The sequence below is a fragment of the Pinus tabuliformis genome, chromosome X (genome assembly GCF_031772625.1).
Source record: "Pinus tabuliformis cultivar Carrire ecotype Pingquan chromosome X, CPIR1, whole genome shotgun sequence".
NCBI classification, from domain to species: Eukaryota; Viridiplantae; Streptophyta; class Pinopsida; order Pinales; family Pinaceae; genus Pinus; species Pinus tabuliformis.
The window spans coordinates 390,873,035-390,894,520 of NC_142308.1; the positions used below are offsets into that span (position 1 = coordinate 390,873,035).

General features: G+C 37.3%; 1 protein-coding gene across 1 annotated transcript in view; it reads left to right on the forward strand.

Moving 5' to 3' along the window:
* The window catches only part of LOC149140180 (U3 containing 90S pre-ribosomal complex subunit), a 219,902-nt gene that overhangs the window by 59,453 nt on the left and 138,963 nt on the right, over positions 1 to 21,486 (forward strand). The window contains exon 3 of the mRNA XM_089449120.1: positions 10,415 to 10,487. Coding sequence (XP_089305246.1) covers positions 10,415 to 10,487 — 73 coding nt within the window. The remainder of the gene's footprint in view (positions 1 to 10,414; positions 10,488 to 21,486) is intronic.

Genomic DNA, 21,486 nt, shown 5'->3' on the forward strand with positions numbered 1-21,486 from the left:
CATAAAATACAAAAATATTCATTTTTTTTCAAATTTTTTTAATATCTAAAGCATCTACAACATAAAATAAATACATTGACACATAAATATGATAAAAGAACTAATATATAAGATGTGTAATATCGTTTCTAGTGCTACATCACACATAACAGTGAATCATGTCTTGAATAGTAGTCCCGACTCCTGAGCCCCAACTCAGCCTCAAAATATCAACAAAAAATATAATAATGTATCTCATATCATGAGTCATAATGTCATATGCAATGAAATGAACTAAATAACTAAAGTCTAATATTATTGATTTCCTCTGCCCCTGTTGCGAGAAAATGCAATAGCTTTCCCTTTCCCTCTAGATGTAGATGCCAGTGGAGTTGGCAGTGGACTCTGTTGTGCTCTAGAAGCTGAAGAACTAGGAGCTACAAGAGGTAGACCACGTCCTTTACTGGTGATAGGGGTAGCCTGGGTAGGTTGTGTCACCTCCTCCTCCTCATCAAAAAATCGAGATTTTTTTTTTTTCAAGATTTTTTCCCAAAAAATCGCGATTTTTCGATATATAGCGATATTATTGTGATTTTTGCAACACTGGTGAGATCCTCGTGTAGCGAAGACTTTGTTGCAAAGGATGATGGGTCAATTATGGGAGGTGCTCATGTGTATGTATCAGCTTCTGGACCTCATGTCCTAGATTTTCTAGTGGTTTTTATCATCAAGTTTAGAACTAAGATGATGTAGCATTATATGATGTAGATGGTGGTGTCAGGCCAGGGTAACTCCAGAATGAGCGGGAGAGAAACTGATATTATTATTCATTAGCTAACTCATATTTATATACATAAATACAACGGATCAGTTCATCTTCCTGATGACTGTCCAGTTCACCCATCACCTGTTATGCTTGAAAGATTCAGAAGGAGTCTTGTTTCTTATAGCACTAGATGGACATCTATTCTTTATATATGCAGCACATAGAACAGCATCAGCCCAAAACATTGTCTTTACATTTTTGAAGAAAAGCATGGATCGTACCATATTCAAAATTGTTCTGTTCATTCTTTCAGCTACACCATTCTGTTGAGGATTATAAGGCACAGTTGTTTGATGTTTAATCCCATGTTGGCGAAGATAGTGTTCAAATTCATTTGATGTATATTGTTTTCCATTATCAGTGCAAATAGACCCAATATGAGATTGTGCATCATTTTCAATCCATTTATGAAAATTCTTGAATGTTTGAAAAGCATCAGATTTGTTCTTCAATAAATAAACCCAACACATTCTGGTGTAATCATCAATAAATGTCATGATATATTTATTTCCATTTGCAGAAGAAACAGGCATTGGACCACATAAATCTGAATGAATGAGTTCAAGCTTCCTATGTGCTCTTGAATGTGAATCATGAAAAGACTGTTTGCTATGCTTTCCTAGAATGCAAGCATCACATTGCTTATGTTTTCTAGGAATTGTAGGCAAACCAACAACACCATTTTTCTTCAACAAGCGGAGACTATCATAGTTTAAATGTCCAAATCTAGCATGCCATAATAAACTTGATGGAAGTGTACCTTCTTCATGATGAGAAATATATGAAAAATATTGTGCATGAGCAGAAGTTCCTTGCAGTTTAAGAAGTCTTTCTTCTTCTATACCCCTCATGACAAGTGAGTGGTCAAATGCCTTTCTTACCTCAAGCTTGCCATCAAACATATGAATGGAGTGACCTTGCTGGCGGATGTGGACCAGGGACAACAAGTTTCTCTTGAGCTGTGGGAGATATAGAACATGGTCCAGAAGAAAGTCTGGAAGACCAGGCAGTTTAAGCCTGACTGTGCCAAGCCCTGATGGCTTGATTTTTGACTGATCTGCAAAGTATACTGCTCCATCAACATTGTCAGTGAAATCTTCAAAAAAATCTTTCCTATGAGTCATATGACAGGTTGCTCCTGAATCAAGCAACCAATCATTTTTCGAAGAAGCAAGTGAAGCATTAAACAAGTCTTCATTTACTCCAATGTTACATTGTGCCTCAATATAGTGAGCGGATTCAGGTGCTTTACCTTTGTCTGTGTCATCAGTTTTACCTTTCTGCTGATTCCTTTTCTGCTCAATCTTTTCCCATGGTAGTTTGCATGTAGAAGCATCATGTGATCCATTTCGTTTGCAGCGAATGCAATGCAGATCTGCTTTTTCTGCTTGAGAATGTCTGCCCCCCCTGCCTCTGAAGTATCTTCCTCTTCCTCTTCGTCCACCTCTTCCTCTTGTAGAATCTTGAGCAGGATGCTTTTCTTTATGAGCAAGGCAAACAGTCTCTTCAGAAGATTCAGGGACTGTTTTCTTTCCAAAGGCTTTCTCTCTTTCAGCAAACTTTTTCACAAGAGACTCAAAGGTTATGTCTTTAAGATTTCCATTTGCTTGTAAAGACTCAAGATAATTAGAGTAGGTAGGATAGAGTGCTTTGAGAAAGGCAATAAGAGAGATATCCAGCTCAACCTTAGTGGATTTAATATCATGCATTATAGACTTTATTTCAGATGCAAGAGCAAGGGGATCATTATTTTTCAGTTCAAGAGTGAAGAGTTTAATCATGAGCTGAACAACTTCAAGTGCAGAATGTGAATCATAGAGTTCTTTCAGCTTTTGTAAAGCTTCAAAGGCAGTGGAATAGGATGAAATATGACGACTTACTTCTTCATTTACAGATGCTGCGATCAATGCATAGGCTTTGCTATTCTTGTTTTCCCAGATGACAAGTTCTTTATCTGATGTAGGCTGCACAGGGTCTTTGTCTTCTTCTCCGACACACACTCCTTTCCATAGCTCATTGTAGATGAGGGTGTGTTTTACCATCCGAGACCATTCAGAATAGTTCTCCTTGCCAGTGAGAACTATTCCGACCATAGAGATGATTGAATGCATTCTGTAAAAAAAATACTTCTGCTTGATAAAAAAAAACTTCCTTACAGCCTTATGCACTATATTTTCTACAAATCCCTCTAATGTGTGACAGAAGGCATCAGAATTTCATTGAAATATTATATCACTTTATGCTTCAATACAGCATTACCAAAAATAAAAAACTGTGCAATATCACTATATCACCTCCACAAATGCTTTGATATATAAAATGCTCTGACTGATATGACTTTGAATGCTTTTGAAAACTGCTTATATAAACCCTTTGAAAACTGCTTACAACACAATACTCAAAACTGCCCTCATAAATACATATCAACAGCACAACATTATACCGCCATTAAAATCATCTCTCTTGTCATTCTCAAACTTTCGGGACTCATAGTGAGAAAGAATACATCTCCACGTTGAGATGAATCAGGTTAAAGTCATATGGTTATCTTCATGCATAAACAAACTGCGCAATACTGAATCAAACTGCTCAAACCAGCTACCATACCATACATAAATCGGGATCTAATTATTGTTATACATCCGACCGGATCACCCTTTTTCTTAGCGAAGGGTTTGAGAATCTGTGATCCTTCCAAGGAGGAGATCGAGTCACAGCAGTAGAAAAAACGCGTGTCACGCACGCTCAATCGGAGACGCTGGTTCGAATCCTGTTCAATCCCCAAAGCACAAACACACAAAAGCATTCTCAACCGGAGACTCGGGAAAATCAAATTTTTTAAAAAGCTCGGGACTCGGATTCAGCAGAAGGGAAAAGCATGAAAACCATTCAGGAATCGCAATATTATAGTCATAACAACATGAGATCTGAAAGTTGTAACCAACAGAGAATTTTCATGTATTGTACAGTTGTAACTCCATTACTACTCTAAGATGACCTTCTTAATGAGCGAATACAGCGTTCTCATGGAACTAGGTTCAATTCAACTAGAACGGCAAATACTCTAAATAAGTAGGAATTTCCTTACGGGTTCAGAAAAGCATATTCGATTCAACTAGAGCGGCAATTTCTAAGTGTTTATATCAGCAGATATTATGATCAGCATATGTCACAATGCAACGCACACTCATGGATTATCAGTAGGAGGAGGGGCAGAGAATGGATCTCTGATTCCCAGTTGGAAGCGACAGATACCCAAACCCTCCGATGAATGGCAAAAGAAAAACTCGGTAACCAAGGTAATCAACTGTTAAGATCAAGCTAAATGACGATGCAATAAACCTCAAACAAACAGCCGATGCTTCTGGAGGAATTCCTTGCAAAAGCTCTCAGACCGCCGAAGGCATCTCCTTTTCCAACGCACTCTGCAGTAACGTCAATAATAAGTGCGCAGCGTTGTCAGTCCTTATGCAGGTCAGAGACAAGCGTTAGCGCTGGCAGAGGCAGAATATGGGACAGAGGAGTGTTCAGGACAGAGAAGCGACAGAGGCAGGAGTTACAACTATATTTAGAACCTGGGACCTGTGCTCTGATACCATGTCAGGCCAGGGTAACTCCAGAATGAGCGGGAGAGAAACTGATATTATTATTCATTAGCTAACTCATATTTATATACATAAATACAACGGATCAGTTCATCTTCCTGATGACTGTCCAGTTCACCCATCCGTTTCGGATTAGGTGTCAACAGGTGGTAGAGCCTATGATGATGAGGACTAATTTTTATTTTTCACTATTGATTCTTACCTTTTGACATTTTTGTGTATAAATATTGCTAAATGTGGTACTTTACGTTGTGACATTTTGAATTTTCTCAGTTTTGCTACTCTAGAACTAGGGATCTGTATGTATTGAATCTTTATAATTTGTAATTGAATAAAATGATGAATGTATGAATATATGTATTATTAATTATTGGATCAAAGTTTTTTTTTTTAATGTTTTTGTTGATCATTGATTATGCTTTGTTATAATGAATTGGCAACTAAGTTGCACGAAACGGGGAAACGGGGATAAGTTTCCAAAACGGGTATGCATAGGAAACGAAATGGGGAAACACGATATATATATATATATATATATATATATATGTTAGGACGTTTAAGAAATGTTATGTGCAATCATAAATCATACATGATACATTATTACATTACATTATCCAATGTCATTGCATAAACTATAAGACTACAAATTATACATGATGATGAAACATTCTAACAACACATTTACTCATGAATGATCACATATTGAAAGTAGTAATATCCAAAAATAGCCTTGATAAATGAGGCTAATACATATATATCCAAAATCAACCTTTATATATGAGGTTGCAAGTACAATGCTACATCAACAAGTATCAAACTATGGAAAATGACCATACATAGAAATAAAACATGAGCTCAATCTAGTAAACAATAAAGACTAATAGTCTTCATCCTCATCATCATAATCCTTGTCAAAAATAGAAAAAGAAGCATGCTCAATAGTGGATGGTGGACCAGAAGAAGATGATGGACCAATTCCACTTTAGGTTCTTGATCCTCAATATTCATGGCAACAATAGAGAGCTTCAAATTAGTAGTTTTTGGATCCACATCCCATTCTTTTTAAGGCCTGTTGCTATATTTTGGACCCCTACGAGATGCAAGGCGAAGGTTGGAGTGCACATAAATAAGATCCTCTACTTTCTGTGAACCCAAATTGTTGCACTTTACAGAGTAAATAAAACCATAGGTGCTCCAATTCCTTTTTGCTGCTGAAGAGCTTGCCACTTGTTAAAGAACAAAAATGACAATGTTTTGCAAATGTACACTATTTTCTCCATGACAAATACACCACCTGGACTCATAGTTCTTCTCTCCTCCAAAGTTGATATATTTGAATAATCATCTAATACTGCAACAAAACTGGCAAATTCTTCCTTCATCTCCTTCTGTAGATGAGCTAGAAACATTCTCATAAGGGCCTTTTTCACCCCATTAGCCACCTCTCTATCCTTATGGAGTGCCTTGCTCTTCCCATCGCTTTGAGCCGTAAGATCTTCATCATAAAATCTTGGGTTCAGGGCATGTGCTAAACTGTGCAATAGAGTGTTGAAATTGTTCCACCTACCAACAATGATTTTCTTGACTAAATCAACAAAATGAGCAGCAAAAAATAAAAACCAACTCCTGTGAAATGATTTCCATAGTTTTTTCAACCATGGTATCTGTGCCATCATATACCTCTGCTAAGAAAGGTTGATCTGTGTCGGCGTTCCAAAGAACCCAAATGCAGGGGCTGTGAACTTTAGCAAGAAATCTATCTTGCTCCTCCACTCCCCATCAAGACACAATCTACACATCATATATCTCCGCTCCGAATCTCCCTGTCTCCACTCAGCACAAAGTTGACTCACAACCATAGAAACTAATGGTTTCTTAACCTCAACAAGGTGGCGCAACATTAGGAAGTTTGAGGCATATCTTGTCTCACCAACTTTCAACAACTCCAATTTGGAGTATTATCGAAATATTGCTTGAGATTGGTGGTGGTTGGTGATGAATTTAGCGATCTCCCTTGCTTCTCCTGTGAGTTCCTTTATCCACAGAACTTTACTGTCAATATCCTCCAAGATTAGATTTAGATTATGGACAATGCAAGGTGTCCAAAAGATGTGGTCATACCTTCCCTCAATAATTAAACCTATAACTTTGCAAACTGGTGCATTATCTGTGATAACTTGCACCACCCTATTAAGTCCTATTTGTTCAAAACGTTTTATTAAAATATTAGCAATGAACTGTGCATCATCTCTTTTGAACAGTCTTTGGCCTTTAAAAACATTGCTCCTTTTGGTGAAGTGGCAATGATATTTATGAATGGCCTACCCGTCGTATATGTCCATCCATTTGAGACTATGTTAACCCCAAAGCTATTCCAGGAAGAACGATTCGGTGACAAGATATCCTCCACAAGCTTCTTCTCATTTATGAGAAGTTCAGTTCTGATTTTTTCATAGTTGGGCCCCTTGTACCTTGCAAGAGCTTTGTTAACTTCCCTTATGATCTCTTGCTAGTAAGGAGACCGAACGACATTGAATGGGATAACACATGCAAAGATGCACCTAGCCACTCTTGAATCAACTTCTTCTCTCTCTTGCACATTCACCAATTTAGCAATTCTGCTCTCTTTAATTGAAGGAGACGTCCCTTGGTATTTTTGGATGGTGGTCGTTGTTGTTGAGCTGCTTTCCTCTTTCTTGCTTCAACCACAATCCTTGGCTCAGTGTTTGGAGCTTGAGGAATAGCATTATCAAGCTCATCATGCCTTCTTTTAAGTTGATCAGCCTCATCTTGCTCTCTTTGATATGGCCTCCTCACTGTTGGTTCTGCTATTTTTGGGCAAACAACCCCTTGTCCTCCTTCATGCAAAAAATGTGGTTTCACTCTTGGGTAGGAGCCTTGAATCACTGCAAATATTACATCTCCATTCCCATGAGCCACCACCTCCACATCTTGAAAGCTTCTGAACATGTCTCCAGAGAGGATAATACTCAGCCCTCTTGTTCGGCTTGGGGGCTGAATGTGCACCTTGGTAGGAAAGCCATTGCCGCAAAAAAAAATTAAAAAACAAATCTGTAAAGAAAAAAACGTTCTCAACATTTTTGGAAGCATAAACCATTAAAAAAACAAGAAATAGTGGGAAAAAACTAGGAAAATGAATGCTTCTTACTGAAGTTAGTTTTCTGTAGCTGAAGCTACCTAAAATGCCACAAAACAGTAGAGAAAGATGGCTGTAGCTGCACCAAATGGCAAAAACCATGAATTCTGTAGCTGGAAACTCCCCCGCTCCGAATTTGCTTGTGAAATCTCTGTTGCTTGCTGTTGAAATCTCCTTTGCTCACTGCTGAAATCGCCCTAGTGGAAGCCACTGCTCTCTTCCTCTTTTCTCCTTGCTAAAATCACCTCTTTCCAAGTGAAATGACTTGCTCAATACGTGTGATGAGGGAAGGAGGTGAAATTTTTATAACTTGAGAGAAACCTCTAGAAACATCTAGGAATTAATATAATCACAAAATATTGAAGTAAAAAGGTGAAAAGAAAAGAAAAACTGAAAAAGGCAATTTTAAGTGGAAACACATTGTACGGTGGGCCAGACGGCCTTGAAATGTGTTTCTGGCTGTACGGGCACATTTCCATCTAGAGAAACGCACCCATACGGCCAGAAACTTGTTTCAAGGCAGTCTGGCACGTGTTTCCGGGTCAAAATGGGCACAAAACTAGTCCTACCCCCACGTTTTCTGCAACATAGATTCTCAATTATAGCTATTTTTAGAACTCATAATTTCTATTCAAAGAGGGAATGGGAATCACATTCCTCGAGTGCTACAAGCATGATACAAAAAAAGATTGAAAAAGACAAAAATCTTTCCTTTCCAAAAGCCAAATACAAATCGAAGCCTCATTTATCCAGCATCATTGGACTAAGTTATGCTCCTCCAAAATCGCATATGCAATCCACTTACAACAAAAAAGTGATCAAAATATTGCATCTCAGATGCATTTCTAGTACCCAAATTAAAACTTTTATAAGAAAAAGAAATAGCAACTAAATTCTATAGCTGGCTCCAGCTGTCATCAAACCTCGAGGGGATTTATGCCCTATCTAGTATTAACCGCCTTATGGGATTGAGGATAAACATCCCATCATGCACTCCCATCTCGCGCATGTGCACACACACACATACATATATGTATGTGCATATTGCACATATTTCTCTGGATATTTCCAATCTGTCCGATATTTTGTTTTACTTTATATTTCTAATCAGTTTCTTTTCGGACCCTCAGCAATATATTGCTTGAAATGATATTTGCAACATTCATAGGCACACACACACATTGTTCACATGTGATTCCTAAAGTTGGGTCTGCCATCACACCCATATCTGATATGCACTTGTGCCTGCACCTGCTTCTTTATGAATGCACTAAGTAACATAGCCACAACATAATGGGGAATTTTTGAATGAACCATCTCCCCCCCAATTGTCCATTAGCCATCTATTTCATCTCACATGCATTACAAGGTCACAAAGGATTCTCCTTTTTGTCCCTACTAAATATCAACAACTTTTCCTAATTTCTATAGTGGTGCTCATCCTACCTACTATTTGCATTGCTTATTGTTGAACACTCTGCAACTTGTCAAATCTCTAGTCCTCCTGATTCACTACCTACATCTTATCTCTAATATCTTGAGTATAAGTTCCTAGGACTTGTCCCCATCATAATTTTCCTTTGGCATCAAGAACCACTTCTTCTATCTCTTTTTTGCGACGAGATTTGATCTCTACACTTGCTACCAATTTCATTGCATTCTCCTAAAGACTTAACATGGAGAATATCTTGTTGATTTCATCTTTATGTCATTGGTTTTGATGGCATCATTTTGCAATACGTACATACCATCAGTGGCAGGTTGCTGCATTGTCATTGGATCTTCATCCATCATCATTTTCAGCTAGTTCTTGGATGTTTGAAACATATATACAATTGGATTGGTGTTTTGAATGTTTCATGACAACCTGCTCCCAAACAGGGGGATGCCTGGGGAAATGTTTCCCATATCCCCCTTTTGGGAAGCATGGGAAATGCAGGGGGGAATGTTTCCCCACTGTGGGAGACGTGTTTCCCCAAAAGGGGCACTTTTGGGCGCCCCCCCATGAAAGGGGTGCTTCTGGGCATTCCCGCATAAAATGGGTGCTTCTGGGTATCTCCCATGTGTGTCTCTCTGCTCCCGATTCTTTAATATGGCTTGCTCTTCTCTAGGTTCATGACAATATTTAAAACCCCCAATGGCTAGAGTTGCTGTGTTTCTCCAATCATTGCATCACACTGTTGGCTTCTTCTTGCTTGTTGCTTGAACAGTTTTGTATTTACATTATTTTTTGAGATTTCTAACATCTCTTCAATGACCAGATGTTAACAACACCAATTGAAGCGCCTTCTTATGCCTTCTTGCAAACTTGTCATGGTATTAGCAACAATGGGTTTTACTTCCAGTCCTCGATCACCACATACTTGGGGAAAATCCTTAAGGACATTCCTTGCTGGTATCATCTTGCTAATTTGTATCTTGTAAGGTTGACACTTTTTCGGATTCTTTGCCTTTTGTTGGAATGGTGGTGACTTGAATCCTTGTTTTTATTTTTGCCTCTAGCAAAGTTTGTTTATCTATTGACCATTATAGCTTGTCTAAGTCTTTTATAATCCATCTTGTCCTTCCCTTTCTGTTGGAAGTCATGGGATCAAAAAAAACGTGGAGGATACTATTTGGGGACTTTGTAGCCATTGAATGGATGGAAATGTCACTTTACGTTCAATGAGTGCAAACATTTAAGTACAAATTCATTATCATTGGTGATAGGGAATTATTTTATTGTTAATTTAATTTTTTTTTTTTTTTTTTTTTTTTTTTTTAAATTTTGTTTCTATGATTCTAAAAAATGGATGATATGCTTCTAATGAAAACATGAAAAAGTTCCTTTTGTTTTTCTTTTTGCAGGGGCATGAAAACACTTACTACCAAATGTCATGCAGCAAAGTTGTTTGCAAAGCACATAAAGATAGAGGAACAGGTACATGACTTTAACACTGTTTTAGTTTATTCTTGTGTATAATGTCTTAAGATATGCAATCCAATCCTAAACAGTCAGTCACAGAATTGAATTGGACTTGGCAAGCTTTTACTCATAGTCAACTTGGATTTGTTCACAAAATTCAGAGGGGTCTTGAAAAAATTTAAAAAAGACATAAAATATTGTAAATTTAACTGAGAGGTATAAATTTATAAACATCAATTCAAATATGAGCAATTAGAGATCAGGGCTGCATCTTTGCTGTTTTCTATTGCATGTAATGGTTGAAATAAGCAAAATAACATCATTATACATAAATTAAAATAATTTATATACATAGAATACAAGTTTTCAGAAACATTGTGATGCATTGAGGCATATTGGGCAACTCCAATATGAAGGGGTACAAAAATATGCAAATACCTTCTTCAATCTACATATCAATGGTTAGACAACAATCATGAATGGATTCACCTCAGAACTCAGCTCCAATTTAGCTCTTATTCAGCTCCAACAACAGCTAGGGTTCTCATATCAAACCAGCTCCAAACTCCCCACATGCAAACAATGATTGAAAGATGAGGTGGAAGAGGCTTTTAAGAGGTAAGATAGGGTTATATATTTTGAAACGGTCCCACATTAAGCACTAAACATTGCTTGACACTGCCTTTGTTGGGTCAACTAGTTAGGGTTGGAATTCACCGAGTTAGAGAGTGACTTGGCTAAGGCAGGTTGAATTACCAACTGACTTGGTTTTTGTCGACTCAGCAGGCTAACTTGGCTTGGTTTCTCACTGAATTGTGTCAAACTCGGCTGATGTCTAGTGAGGAGACTTAGCTTGAGTACATTGGCCCATTGTTCGCTGACAAAGAACATCTGCCACCTACAAATTTTCATGACTATGGAATACTATTTATGGAAATTCAGCACACTTTTCCCATGTTGTGTCCACGACCATGCCCAATTCAGTTAGGACACTGTGCAACATGAAGCATTTGAAGGGATCAAGTATTGGGTAGCGATTGCTCCTGTACTCTGATTGCCTGATATTCAACAAGTCTTCAGGATTGAAGTGAATGCTTCTAAACATGCCATGGTACAATTTTGAGGTAGCTCCAAAGACCTCTTGCATGACACTTTAAGAAATTTTTAGGTGCTGAATTGAACTATTTGGCCTATTATTGTGAGATACACATCGCCACAGATTTGTGCAAGTTGCTAAGTTTGATGAAGTTATTTGCTTGGTGAAGAGACAATCACACACAACAACCATAAGTTCCTCTAGTTCCTGTAGTGACAAAGCAAGATCAAGAATGCACACAAGTAATGAATCACATTTTTGTACTAATTTAACATAGTAGTTAAGTACTAGAGGGGAATGACATAAGATTGCGAACTTCCTTTTGAGACCTACAACATTTATATTGATTGTGTCTGTGCAATTCTACTATTGAAGGACCATCTGAAGGTAGTCTTCCCTCACCAAAGTAAGAACCTTCTTAAAAGGATCATCTGAAGCAACAATTTTGTCATCAAGTTGAAGATTCTATCTTCACAAGTAAGTACCTTTTTATAATCTAATCTAGTAAAAATGACTTCATGTTTCAAGGAGAACCATAAGCTGGTTGGGATATCAAACTTCCTTGCATGGAAAAGAAGGATAGACATAGTCCTCGAAGTAAATGAAGTCATTGATCATGTCCATGGAAAGGTCTCCAAGCCATCCGAAGAACAAGAATTATCTGAATACATGGAAAGGGATCTCAAGGCTCAAAATATTCTTAAGGAATCTATTAAAGATCCTCTCATTCCCTATGTAGCCAAACTGGAGACATCTAAAGAAATATATGATAAACTAGTAGAACTTTTCTCTGAAAGCACGATAGAAAAGATCATATCACTTAGATCTGATCTATATAAATTGAAGGTGTCAAAGGATGAAGGGATATCGTCATGTCTTTCAAAAGCATCTCAAATAAAAGGGCAATTGCAAGATCTAGGAGAGATGGTATCTAATAAAGAAATGATCTCTGTTATTCTAAATGCATTGACTGATGAACAAGGTAACCTCATATCTACTAAGGAAGAGGAAGCTATCCCATTCATCAAATTATGGTCTCTCTGCAAGGCAGAAGAAGACAAGTTGAAGAAAGAAAGTAACAAAAGATCAAATAGAAGGGATCAATCAGTGACAAAAAGAAAAGGGAAATTTGGAAAGTTTGGTCCTCCAAAGAAAAAGAAGAACATGGCTAAGGAAAGATGCTATGGTTGTCAGGAACTTGGGCACTATAGAAGAGATTGTCCTAAACGTAAGAGGGATAGGGAAGAAGCCCATATTACCGAGGAAGTGAAAGAACCTGAGACAAAGAAGCTTAAGAAGGAAGAAGCAAAAGATCTCTACTATGACTGAGATGATCTTCTTCACTAGAAGGTACTTTCCACTTGTAATTTATAGATAGGAGGCAATGTAAATAAGATAGGATGCATCAGATTAGAAAATAGCATTCTGATAGAAGCATTAGAAGTAAGAGCTTGTGACATGGGAAGCAGAAAGAATGTCTGGAATAAATTCTAATGTTTACAAGGAATAAGAAGCTCTTGGAAACCTCATTGACATATCAAGTATAGAAATAATTAATGGTCATCATCAACTCGGATCATCGTACAATAGTCAATAAGGAAACATATGCTAGGTGAGGATATGAAAGATCCTCAAGTTTCTCCAATGGAATCCTTATCAGAGGATTCACCGATCTGGAAAGAAAGCAAATATTTCATCAGGAATTTCAACTCATGGGATTCAAGGGATGATGGTATGATGACATAACAGTGAAGCAGGTTAAAACTCGTTCGTTCAAAGGAAGTTGCTACAAGAAGTCTGGATGACCCAAAGGAAAGATGAGGTATGTATGCTTAGATAAGTTATTATGAAAGTCAAGTCATATGGTTGCAGATAATATGGATCATTATTTCCATCTTGGGAAACATGATCAAAAGATGAAGGGATCTCCTCCTCCAAAAAATTGCAGAAAGGCATAAGTCTGAAATCAACATAATATGTTCTCATATGAATCATGAGGAAGCTAACTCAATTGAGGAAATCTGATTGGAAGCTCCTGGGAATGAAGTGTGAAAAGAAAGGAAGAGATCGTAAAATATGCAACAAAGGTAAAAGGCATTCAACATTTGAGACCAAGAAGAATTAACTGGAATATCTCCTAGAAAGCTATGAAGACTCTGATAAGAGTCAGAAAAAGATGGAGACCCTTGACAATGAATATCTTTGGGAAATGTGTCAATCTGCATGCAGGATGTTGATACCTACAGGAAGATGTCATGATGAAAGACCATCACAAAGGTAATTTTGATTTAAGTGTTCATTTCTTATTTTTGAACTAATATCTGGATGGGCTTATGTAGGACTGCCAAAGGGAAGATCTATGGATGACTTCCAGGAAGACCATATTGAAGGATGTAAGATCCTTCCGGAAAATATGGCATAAAGAAAGCAGCATGACATGAAGCAAAACCAAGATGGAAAATTGATGGATCACTTTTTGATGAAAGACATGACTAACTCATGGATAAAAGTGATGGATGGTCTGTGCCTTACGTAGAAGTCCCCAAAAGTTGAAGACTCCATGACAAAAGAAATTTATGACATCGAAGAAAATAGGAGTTTTTCAAGACGCTGGTTGTCCCATCATCTCCACTTGAGAAGCTGCTGTAGGTCCCTAATTAAGAGGGAGTTTGGAAAGTTTCTTACTTGGAAGAAACTTGGAAATTCCTAAGCCAAGAGGGAGCTTAGGTACATTCCTTTTGTAGGAATGAGTACATTCCTTTATTGGAATATGTCCTCCTTATTTGAGAGGGAGAGATAGACATGTCATTCTGGTCTTCACCTAGGAAGACAAAATGGAGGATTGGGTAATCATTTGGCATCCGATACTCTTTAAGGATGAGATAGGGCATCCAATAGGAGAGTAGTCGTGGAGGACCAATATTCTTTGAGGGTTGGGGAGTCCAAGATAAGAATAGTTTTCATGGAACACCCTGAGTACCCGGGTAGGGGATGTTTCGAGAGAGACAATGATGAGAGTGTTTATAAATCATTGGTCTCACCAGCATTGAGCTCAGATCTTGTGGAGAGATGTTGCTGTTAGTCAAGGCCTTGCTATGTAACAATACTGGTTGATATTATGCTATACAAATGAGTTACCAATCCGAATTCTTCTTATGAGAAATTCTTTAGATTGAGAAAGTCCAAGTACCATTATGAATACCTCCCTAGTTAAGAGGGAGTGTTGAAAAGTGTAACTAGGTTCGGTCTTCATAATGACATGTAATTATGATTTTATGTAATGTGATGTACAAAAGAAAAATAAATTTATTGTATTGCTTGCTTCATGGGTTTCATGAGCAAGAGATTTTATTTTCGAATCAAGACTCCCATTGAGAGTCTTTAGGAATTATTTGTCATTTAGTCATAAAATGATAGAGTCATTGTCATGTAATGACGTCATGTTACGCTTTGTAAAAGGTCAATCTTGTCTATGTAAAGTATCCTCCAAGACCTTGTTACTTATCCTCTTCAAGTCGACCTACAACGATGGAAGAACATGCTAGAAGAAGTCGGCCTCACTACTTGTTATCATGTCGGCCTAAGGGTCATGAGTTGATGTGTATAAGTAGCCTCACTCGGCCTCACTTGAAGGCATGCAACTCGTTAAGCATTTGGTCAAGAAGTGTGAAGAAGAAGGCTACAAAACAAAATTGCGAAGAAGTGATAAGGAGAGTTTCTTCTAGGCAAGCGAAGGAGGATTCTTTTGGGTCAGCGAAGTAAAGTTTCTTCTGGGATAGCGAAGGAGGATTCTTCTGGGTCAGCGAAGTAAAGTTTCTTCTGGGATAGCGAAGGAAGGATTCTTCTGGGGCAGCAAAGAAAGGATTCTTCTGGGGTACTTGTTCTGGGTAACCGAGAAAGAGATCTAGAGACCAAGATTCTCTAGAGGAAGCCAGTAAGATAGAGACCGAGTTTCTCTATAGGAAGTCAAGAAGAAGCCAATGTGAAGGATAGAGACTGAGTTTCTCTAGAAGGAGCTGAGGAGAGCAGTTCAAAATCAAGAAGAAAGTCGAGAAAGGGAAGAGGCAGAGCATCAAGGTTAGTGACAAGGTTCTTGAGAGGATACTAGAGTCAAGGGTCTTTGTCATGGTCTTGGTACTCATCAATTGAAGATCTAGAAGAAGAATTTTGATCGGGTTTTTCTCTCAAGAGGTGAGAGGTTTTGGCCCTTTCTAACAAGCCTACATATTGTGTTACTTGTCTTTTATTGTGCATATTGGTAATTGTCTTGAAAAGAACACAATAATAACATAATGAAGAAAATACTATAAGCTAAGGAGTAAAAATATATCACAAGCAATTATCAAGAAGAGAAATCTTTTAACTATTCATGCCCTAGATTTCTCAACAAGTTTTGCAAAATCTAGCATCTTATTGCAAAGCCTCAATAAGCAACCTAGACAATGTGCAACAATGGGAGTGTCACTGTTGTTGATTTTTCAAGGTCGTCTTAGCTGATAATTACTTCTAATGATTTTAATTTAAATCCTCTTGTATTCACATTCATCATTAAGCAATTACACAAAAGATCTTCAACAATAGAAGAAAATGTTAGTAGGATCATAAAGAGACAGACAAACAAGAGACACAAATATTTACCCCGTGTAAACCCACTTTGGGGGAAAAACCAAACAACCTTTTTCCTAGATAAATCATTCAATTCAACAAGAGATACAATATGATCTTTCCAAACAAAAACAAGGTCAAACTGACCATAACCAATCCCAAGTCTATCCAGGTCAGATAGAGATAAGTAGCCTTAGAAACCTTCGGTCATCCTCAGAGATCTCGATTTTCCTCTGGAGAACTCAGTCCATCCAGAGATTCAACCTTCTGCCTCAGAGAATAGATTTGTCTAGAAGCTTGGTCTTCTGCCTAGATTCAGTTAGCTGCTTTAGAGATTTTCATTCTTCCTTGAATGACTTCGATCAAACCTAAAGGAATCTTGTTCTGTTGCTTCCCATGTGTGAACATAAGGTATATGACTGATCCGAATTGCTTTCCAAGTGATGAAGTCTAATGGGTATATATAGTGATTGGATGAACCCGAAGTGGTGTGTTTGTAGGGTCAAGCTGTCTTGACATTTTTGGAGACATAAAAAGCTAAATTTAAAAATTTAAAAAATTCTTTCTTTTGAAATTGACATGAAGAAAATTTCTTGTATTTATTATTACATATATTTGAAGGGTTAAATTATTTAGTATGAAGACCGACCATTGCTACGAAATTCAACAACCACCACCACTTCAACAACTACTTCTCTTGTTTTAGTGATGGACACAATCCAACACAAAGGAGGCTTCCTTAGTAGATCCTAGTGATCAAATAACTCAATCAGGTTAATTTAAGTGCCCCTTAAGTGTTATATAGTTCGGATTAAGGGTTGGTTTATGAGTAAATTCTAGATTTGAGTTCAAAGGGTTCTATGGCTCTTTTATAGGCTCAAGTCAACCAAAAGAGGTTCAAAATAGATCCCCAAACACGCAATCAATAAATTACACTTGGCTGTAATAAACTAGCATGAAAAATCAGAAATTGCAACAATAGAATAGTTTATAACAACAATTTTTTCCCTTGAAACAATGACAATAAAGTGAAAAATGAGGGCTAAGAATAAGAGTAAACAAGAGAATAAATTACACCAGTTTTCTGTGGTTTAGAAGGCATAATAGCAGAAATGGTAAACATCAACCCTAATTTAGTGGCCAGAAAATGCACATAAAATGATACTTTTGCTTTTCCAGTATATTCCAAACAAACCCTAACCCTATGACAATAACGTCCAAGACAAATAATGCTGAAAATATATGATTTTGCTGAAGCTAAACTCTAATTTGCCTAAAACAATAAAAATAAATGATTTTATGTGTAATTGATTGTCACAAGAAAGAGGACTCGTGCCTTTCTCAATCTAGGGCTAATGGAGTCTAGGAACAAACAAATTTGAAGAATTTGGAGTAGATATAAGAATGAAAAGACTAGAGTAAGTCCACTCACATATGCCTAGGGTTTTGAATCAACACTGTCAATTTCCAGATGAATTAAGGGAAGGAACCCACTTGGTTCCTCCTCAAAGACTTGGAAGAGGGTTTGTTTAATAAGGATAATGAAACAAACTACTATTCCCACTTGCTTAATGTTGAAAATAGTACCAAGGAGAGGTGTTCCTAGGTTTTTATCCCTTTTAGCCTAGTGAGCACATTATTTACTTTTGTCTCAATGACATTTATCAATGTCATGGGTGGAAAAGGTATTTAGAAGTGTTGTACCATGTATTTTTTGTAATATTAAAGTCACTTGTACTTTATAAAGTGACATTATGTGTAAAGTACTAAGTGTACTTTTCTAATATTAGATTGAGGTGAAAAATCACTTTATGAGAAAAATTAGAAAATGTACACAACTTGAAAAAGGTACTAGGAGACTTTTAAGTGATGGGACTAATGTACGAGGGGGGTCATTTGGGAGAATTGGTCTTAACCACACATCTTGAGATTTGAGGATGAAATCTTAACCTTTGGGTCCTAAGTTTAGGGATTCAATCTTTTCCAAGGAGACAACAGAGGGAAAAGAGAAATCATTTTTCATTTCACTCTTGAGAGAAAGCATGAAGAGAAGAGAGGAGAAGAGAAAATTCATGGAGGAGAAAAATTGCAGCTAGAGAAGAGGAGTTTGATGTTGGCATTATGATACATATGTTGTACTTGATGGCAACACACTCATCTCAGATAATAAATTATAGTGTAGAGAAAAGTTCACGCACTTATATGCAGAGAAAAGTTTATTTCATGTAGAGAAAAGTTCACGCACTTTTATGCAGAGAAAAGTTTATTTCATGTAGAGAAAAGTTCACGCACTTTTATGCAGAGAAAAGTTTATTTCATGTAGAGAAAAAGTTCACGCACTTTCATGCAAGGAAAAACGCGTATATGTTGGAGAACTTACCTTTGGTCCATGGTAGTTAGTCCTTGGTATTTGAACCTATGAGGAAAAGCGCGTATATGTTGGAGAACTTACCTTTGGTCCATGGTAGTTAGTCCTTGGTATTTGAACCTATGGTTTTGGACCATGGTACCTCGTCAAAAGTGTTGATCTCACGCAATTTCATGGTTGGTTCATGGTATTAGTCCGACAGTTTTTGATCCTATGGTTTTGGCCCGTGGTATTGCATCCAAAAGTGTTGATCTCACGTACTTTCATGGTTGGTTCATGGTATTAGTCCAACAGTTTTTTTGATCCTATGGTTTTGGCCCGTGGTATTGTGAAAGGCCTAAGACTATAAAAGAGGAAGGAGATCATTTGGCAAAGCATCTTCTGAATTATTGAATATCTGATAAAGTGCTAGATCTGGAATATTGTGATTGGGTTTTGGTGCAAATCTGGATCTGAATGAAGAAGGAACCTGAGCGTAAGGAGAAGGATAAGTTCTATTGATGGGTCAAAATCTTAAGGCTGAAATAGTGGTATCTCTATATGATTTTGATCTGTGATATGTGGCATACGCTTGATCTATAAATCTAATAATTTGGGTCTGAATTATTGATGCATGTTTTATTTTACACATGTTATGATCTGGGTATGTCTGATGTAACAACTGCAAAGTTATAAGGAAATATTTGCAGATCTGTATGCGGGTTGGCTTTGGTGAAATTAGAGATTGATGATGCAAGTGTAGTTGATGGGTTTTTGATGTTCTTGGATCCAGTTTGAAAATTTATGAAAAGTGGTCCTTGAAAGAAAAGAAGTAGGGGGTTGTAGCTCCCTTCCAGGAGAGACTGGAAAACGAGAGAGAGTTGTAGCTTTCTGCAGGTTGCAGCTTGCGTACTGGTAAAGGACTGCACCAGTACAAAACCATTGTAAAATGAGTTTCTAATTTGAAAGAAGATAGAGACATATTGCAGTAGGTGGTTTTCACCCACATTGGGTTTCCACCTTACATCTTGTGTTCTTTGGTGTGACTATCTGTTTTCTTTGTTCATGCTCATTATTTTATGGTACTGACATGCAAAAATAATTCAAAGAATAAATAAGGAAGATTTATTAAAAGAACTTGATAATACTGATTCACCCCCCCTCTCAGTATTATTTCCAACAATTGGTATCAGAGCAGGTCCTTCAGAGAAGCTTGATCGCTTGAAGGAAGATCATTCATCATGAGCAACTACGAGAGGGAAGCATTAATCAGGCCACCAATTTTTGATGGGACAAACTTCAATTATTGGAAGGTAAGAGTTACTGCCTATCTTCAATCTCTTGGTACAGAAGTTTGGGATATCATAGATACAGGCTACACTTTTCCTTCAGCGACTCCTATAGATACGGCCAAAAAGAAGAAATATGAAACAAATGCTAAAGCAGTCAATATTCTGCTGGGATGCTTATCTCAAACAGAATTCGTGAAGGTTATGCAATATAAATCCGCAAAAGAAATATGGGACAAGATTTTCTTGAGCTACGAAGGAGATGAACAGGTAAAGCGTGCTAAACTTCAAACCCTCAGGATTCAGTATGAGAATCTCAGAATGTATAATGATGAAAGTGTGGCTAACTATTTCCTTCGGGTAGATGAGATTGTTAATTGCATGAAAAACTTGGGTGAAGAAATAAAAGAGGCTATTGTGGTTGAAAAAGTTCTAAGATCATTGTCCCCCAAGTTTGAATCTAAAGTGTCTGCAATAGAAGAAAAGGAAAATCTATGAATTCTTACTATGTCTCAGCTACACGGAATTCTAACTGCTTATGAAATGAGAAAGGGAGGTCCATCAGACAGAAGAGAAGCTGCTTTCAAGGCTTCAGGCAAAGGAGACTATTATGAAGCAAGTCACGTGCCAGAAAAAGAAGAAGAAGAATCAAATTTTGTCAGAAATCTTCAAAGGGGAACTGGAAGGTTCAGAGGTAAGTTACCTTTTAAATGCTTTGCTTGTGGAAGAGTAGGTCATTATGCTGCAAAATGTCCTCATAAGGATAAAGGAAAGGAACCTGCTAGATGGAACAAGAAATAGATTGCAAATAAGAAAAGCTACTACACTCATGAAGATAGTGATGGTCTATCAAATAGTGACGAAGATGAACGAGGTAATGACTATAAACTCTTAATGGCATTTGAAGATGATGATTACATGGATGCTATAGATGTGGATAGCTTTTGTGAAGAAATTTCTAGACTCAAGACATGTATAGAAGAAAAGAATAGGATCATTGATACTCTACAACTTCAAATTGATGAAAAAGAAAAATATCTTGAAAAGTTAGAAGGCGAAATTGTTGGTCTTAGAAAAGAGATTGAGAAAACAAAGGCTATTAATCTTATGTTTGTCAAAGGATCTGAAACTCTGGATGAGATCATCAATGTACAACGCTCTCCTCTAAACAAGACAGGTCTGGGCTATAATGGAGAAACTTCTCAAGCATCCACCTCAAAGAGTTATCTTGATGCAGCAAGAAGGAATGAGAAAAAGCACAATGGAGATCACCAAGTAAAGCAGGGACCAATTACAAACAAAGACTATCAGGCAAATCAGGGGCAATCTGTCTTAAGGATGAACAAAAGCTACAACCAGCCACAGGTAAAATCCTCTCAATTTGCTTCAAGAATGAATGACAATAGAAATTACAATCGTTTGGCCGGAAGATTTGATAACCGCAGAAATTTCTTCAATGGACAATGCTTTTCTTGCCATAACTTTGGTCACAAAGCAGCTCAATGTGTTGCATATAAAACGATCATGACTAGAGAAGCTCAAAAACAAAGAAGTATGACCGGGATTACAAAAAGGACCTATAACAACTTTTCGGTTCTTGAAAATGAAGTTGAATGTTCTATTTGCAATAACTTTGGTCATGAAGATTCTGAATGCAGGAGCAGGTTTCAGCAGACA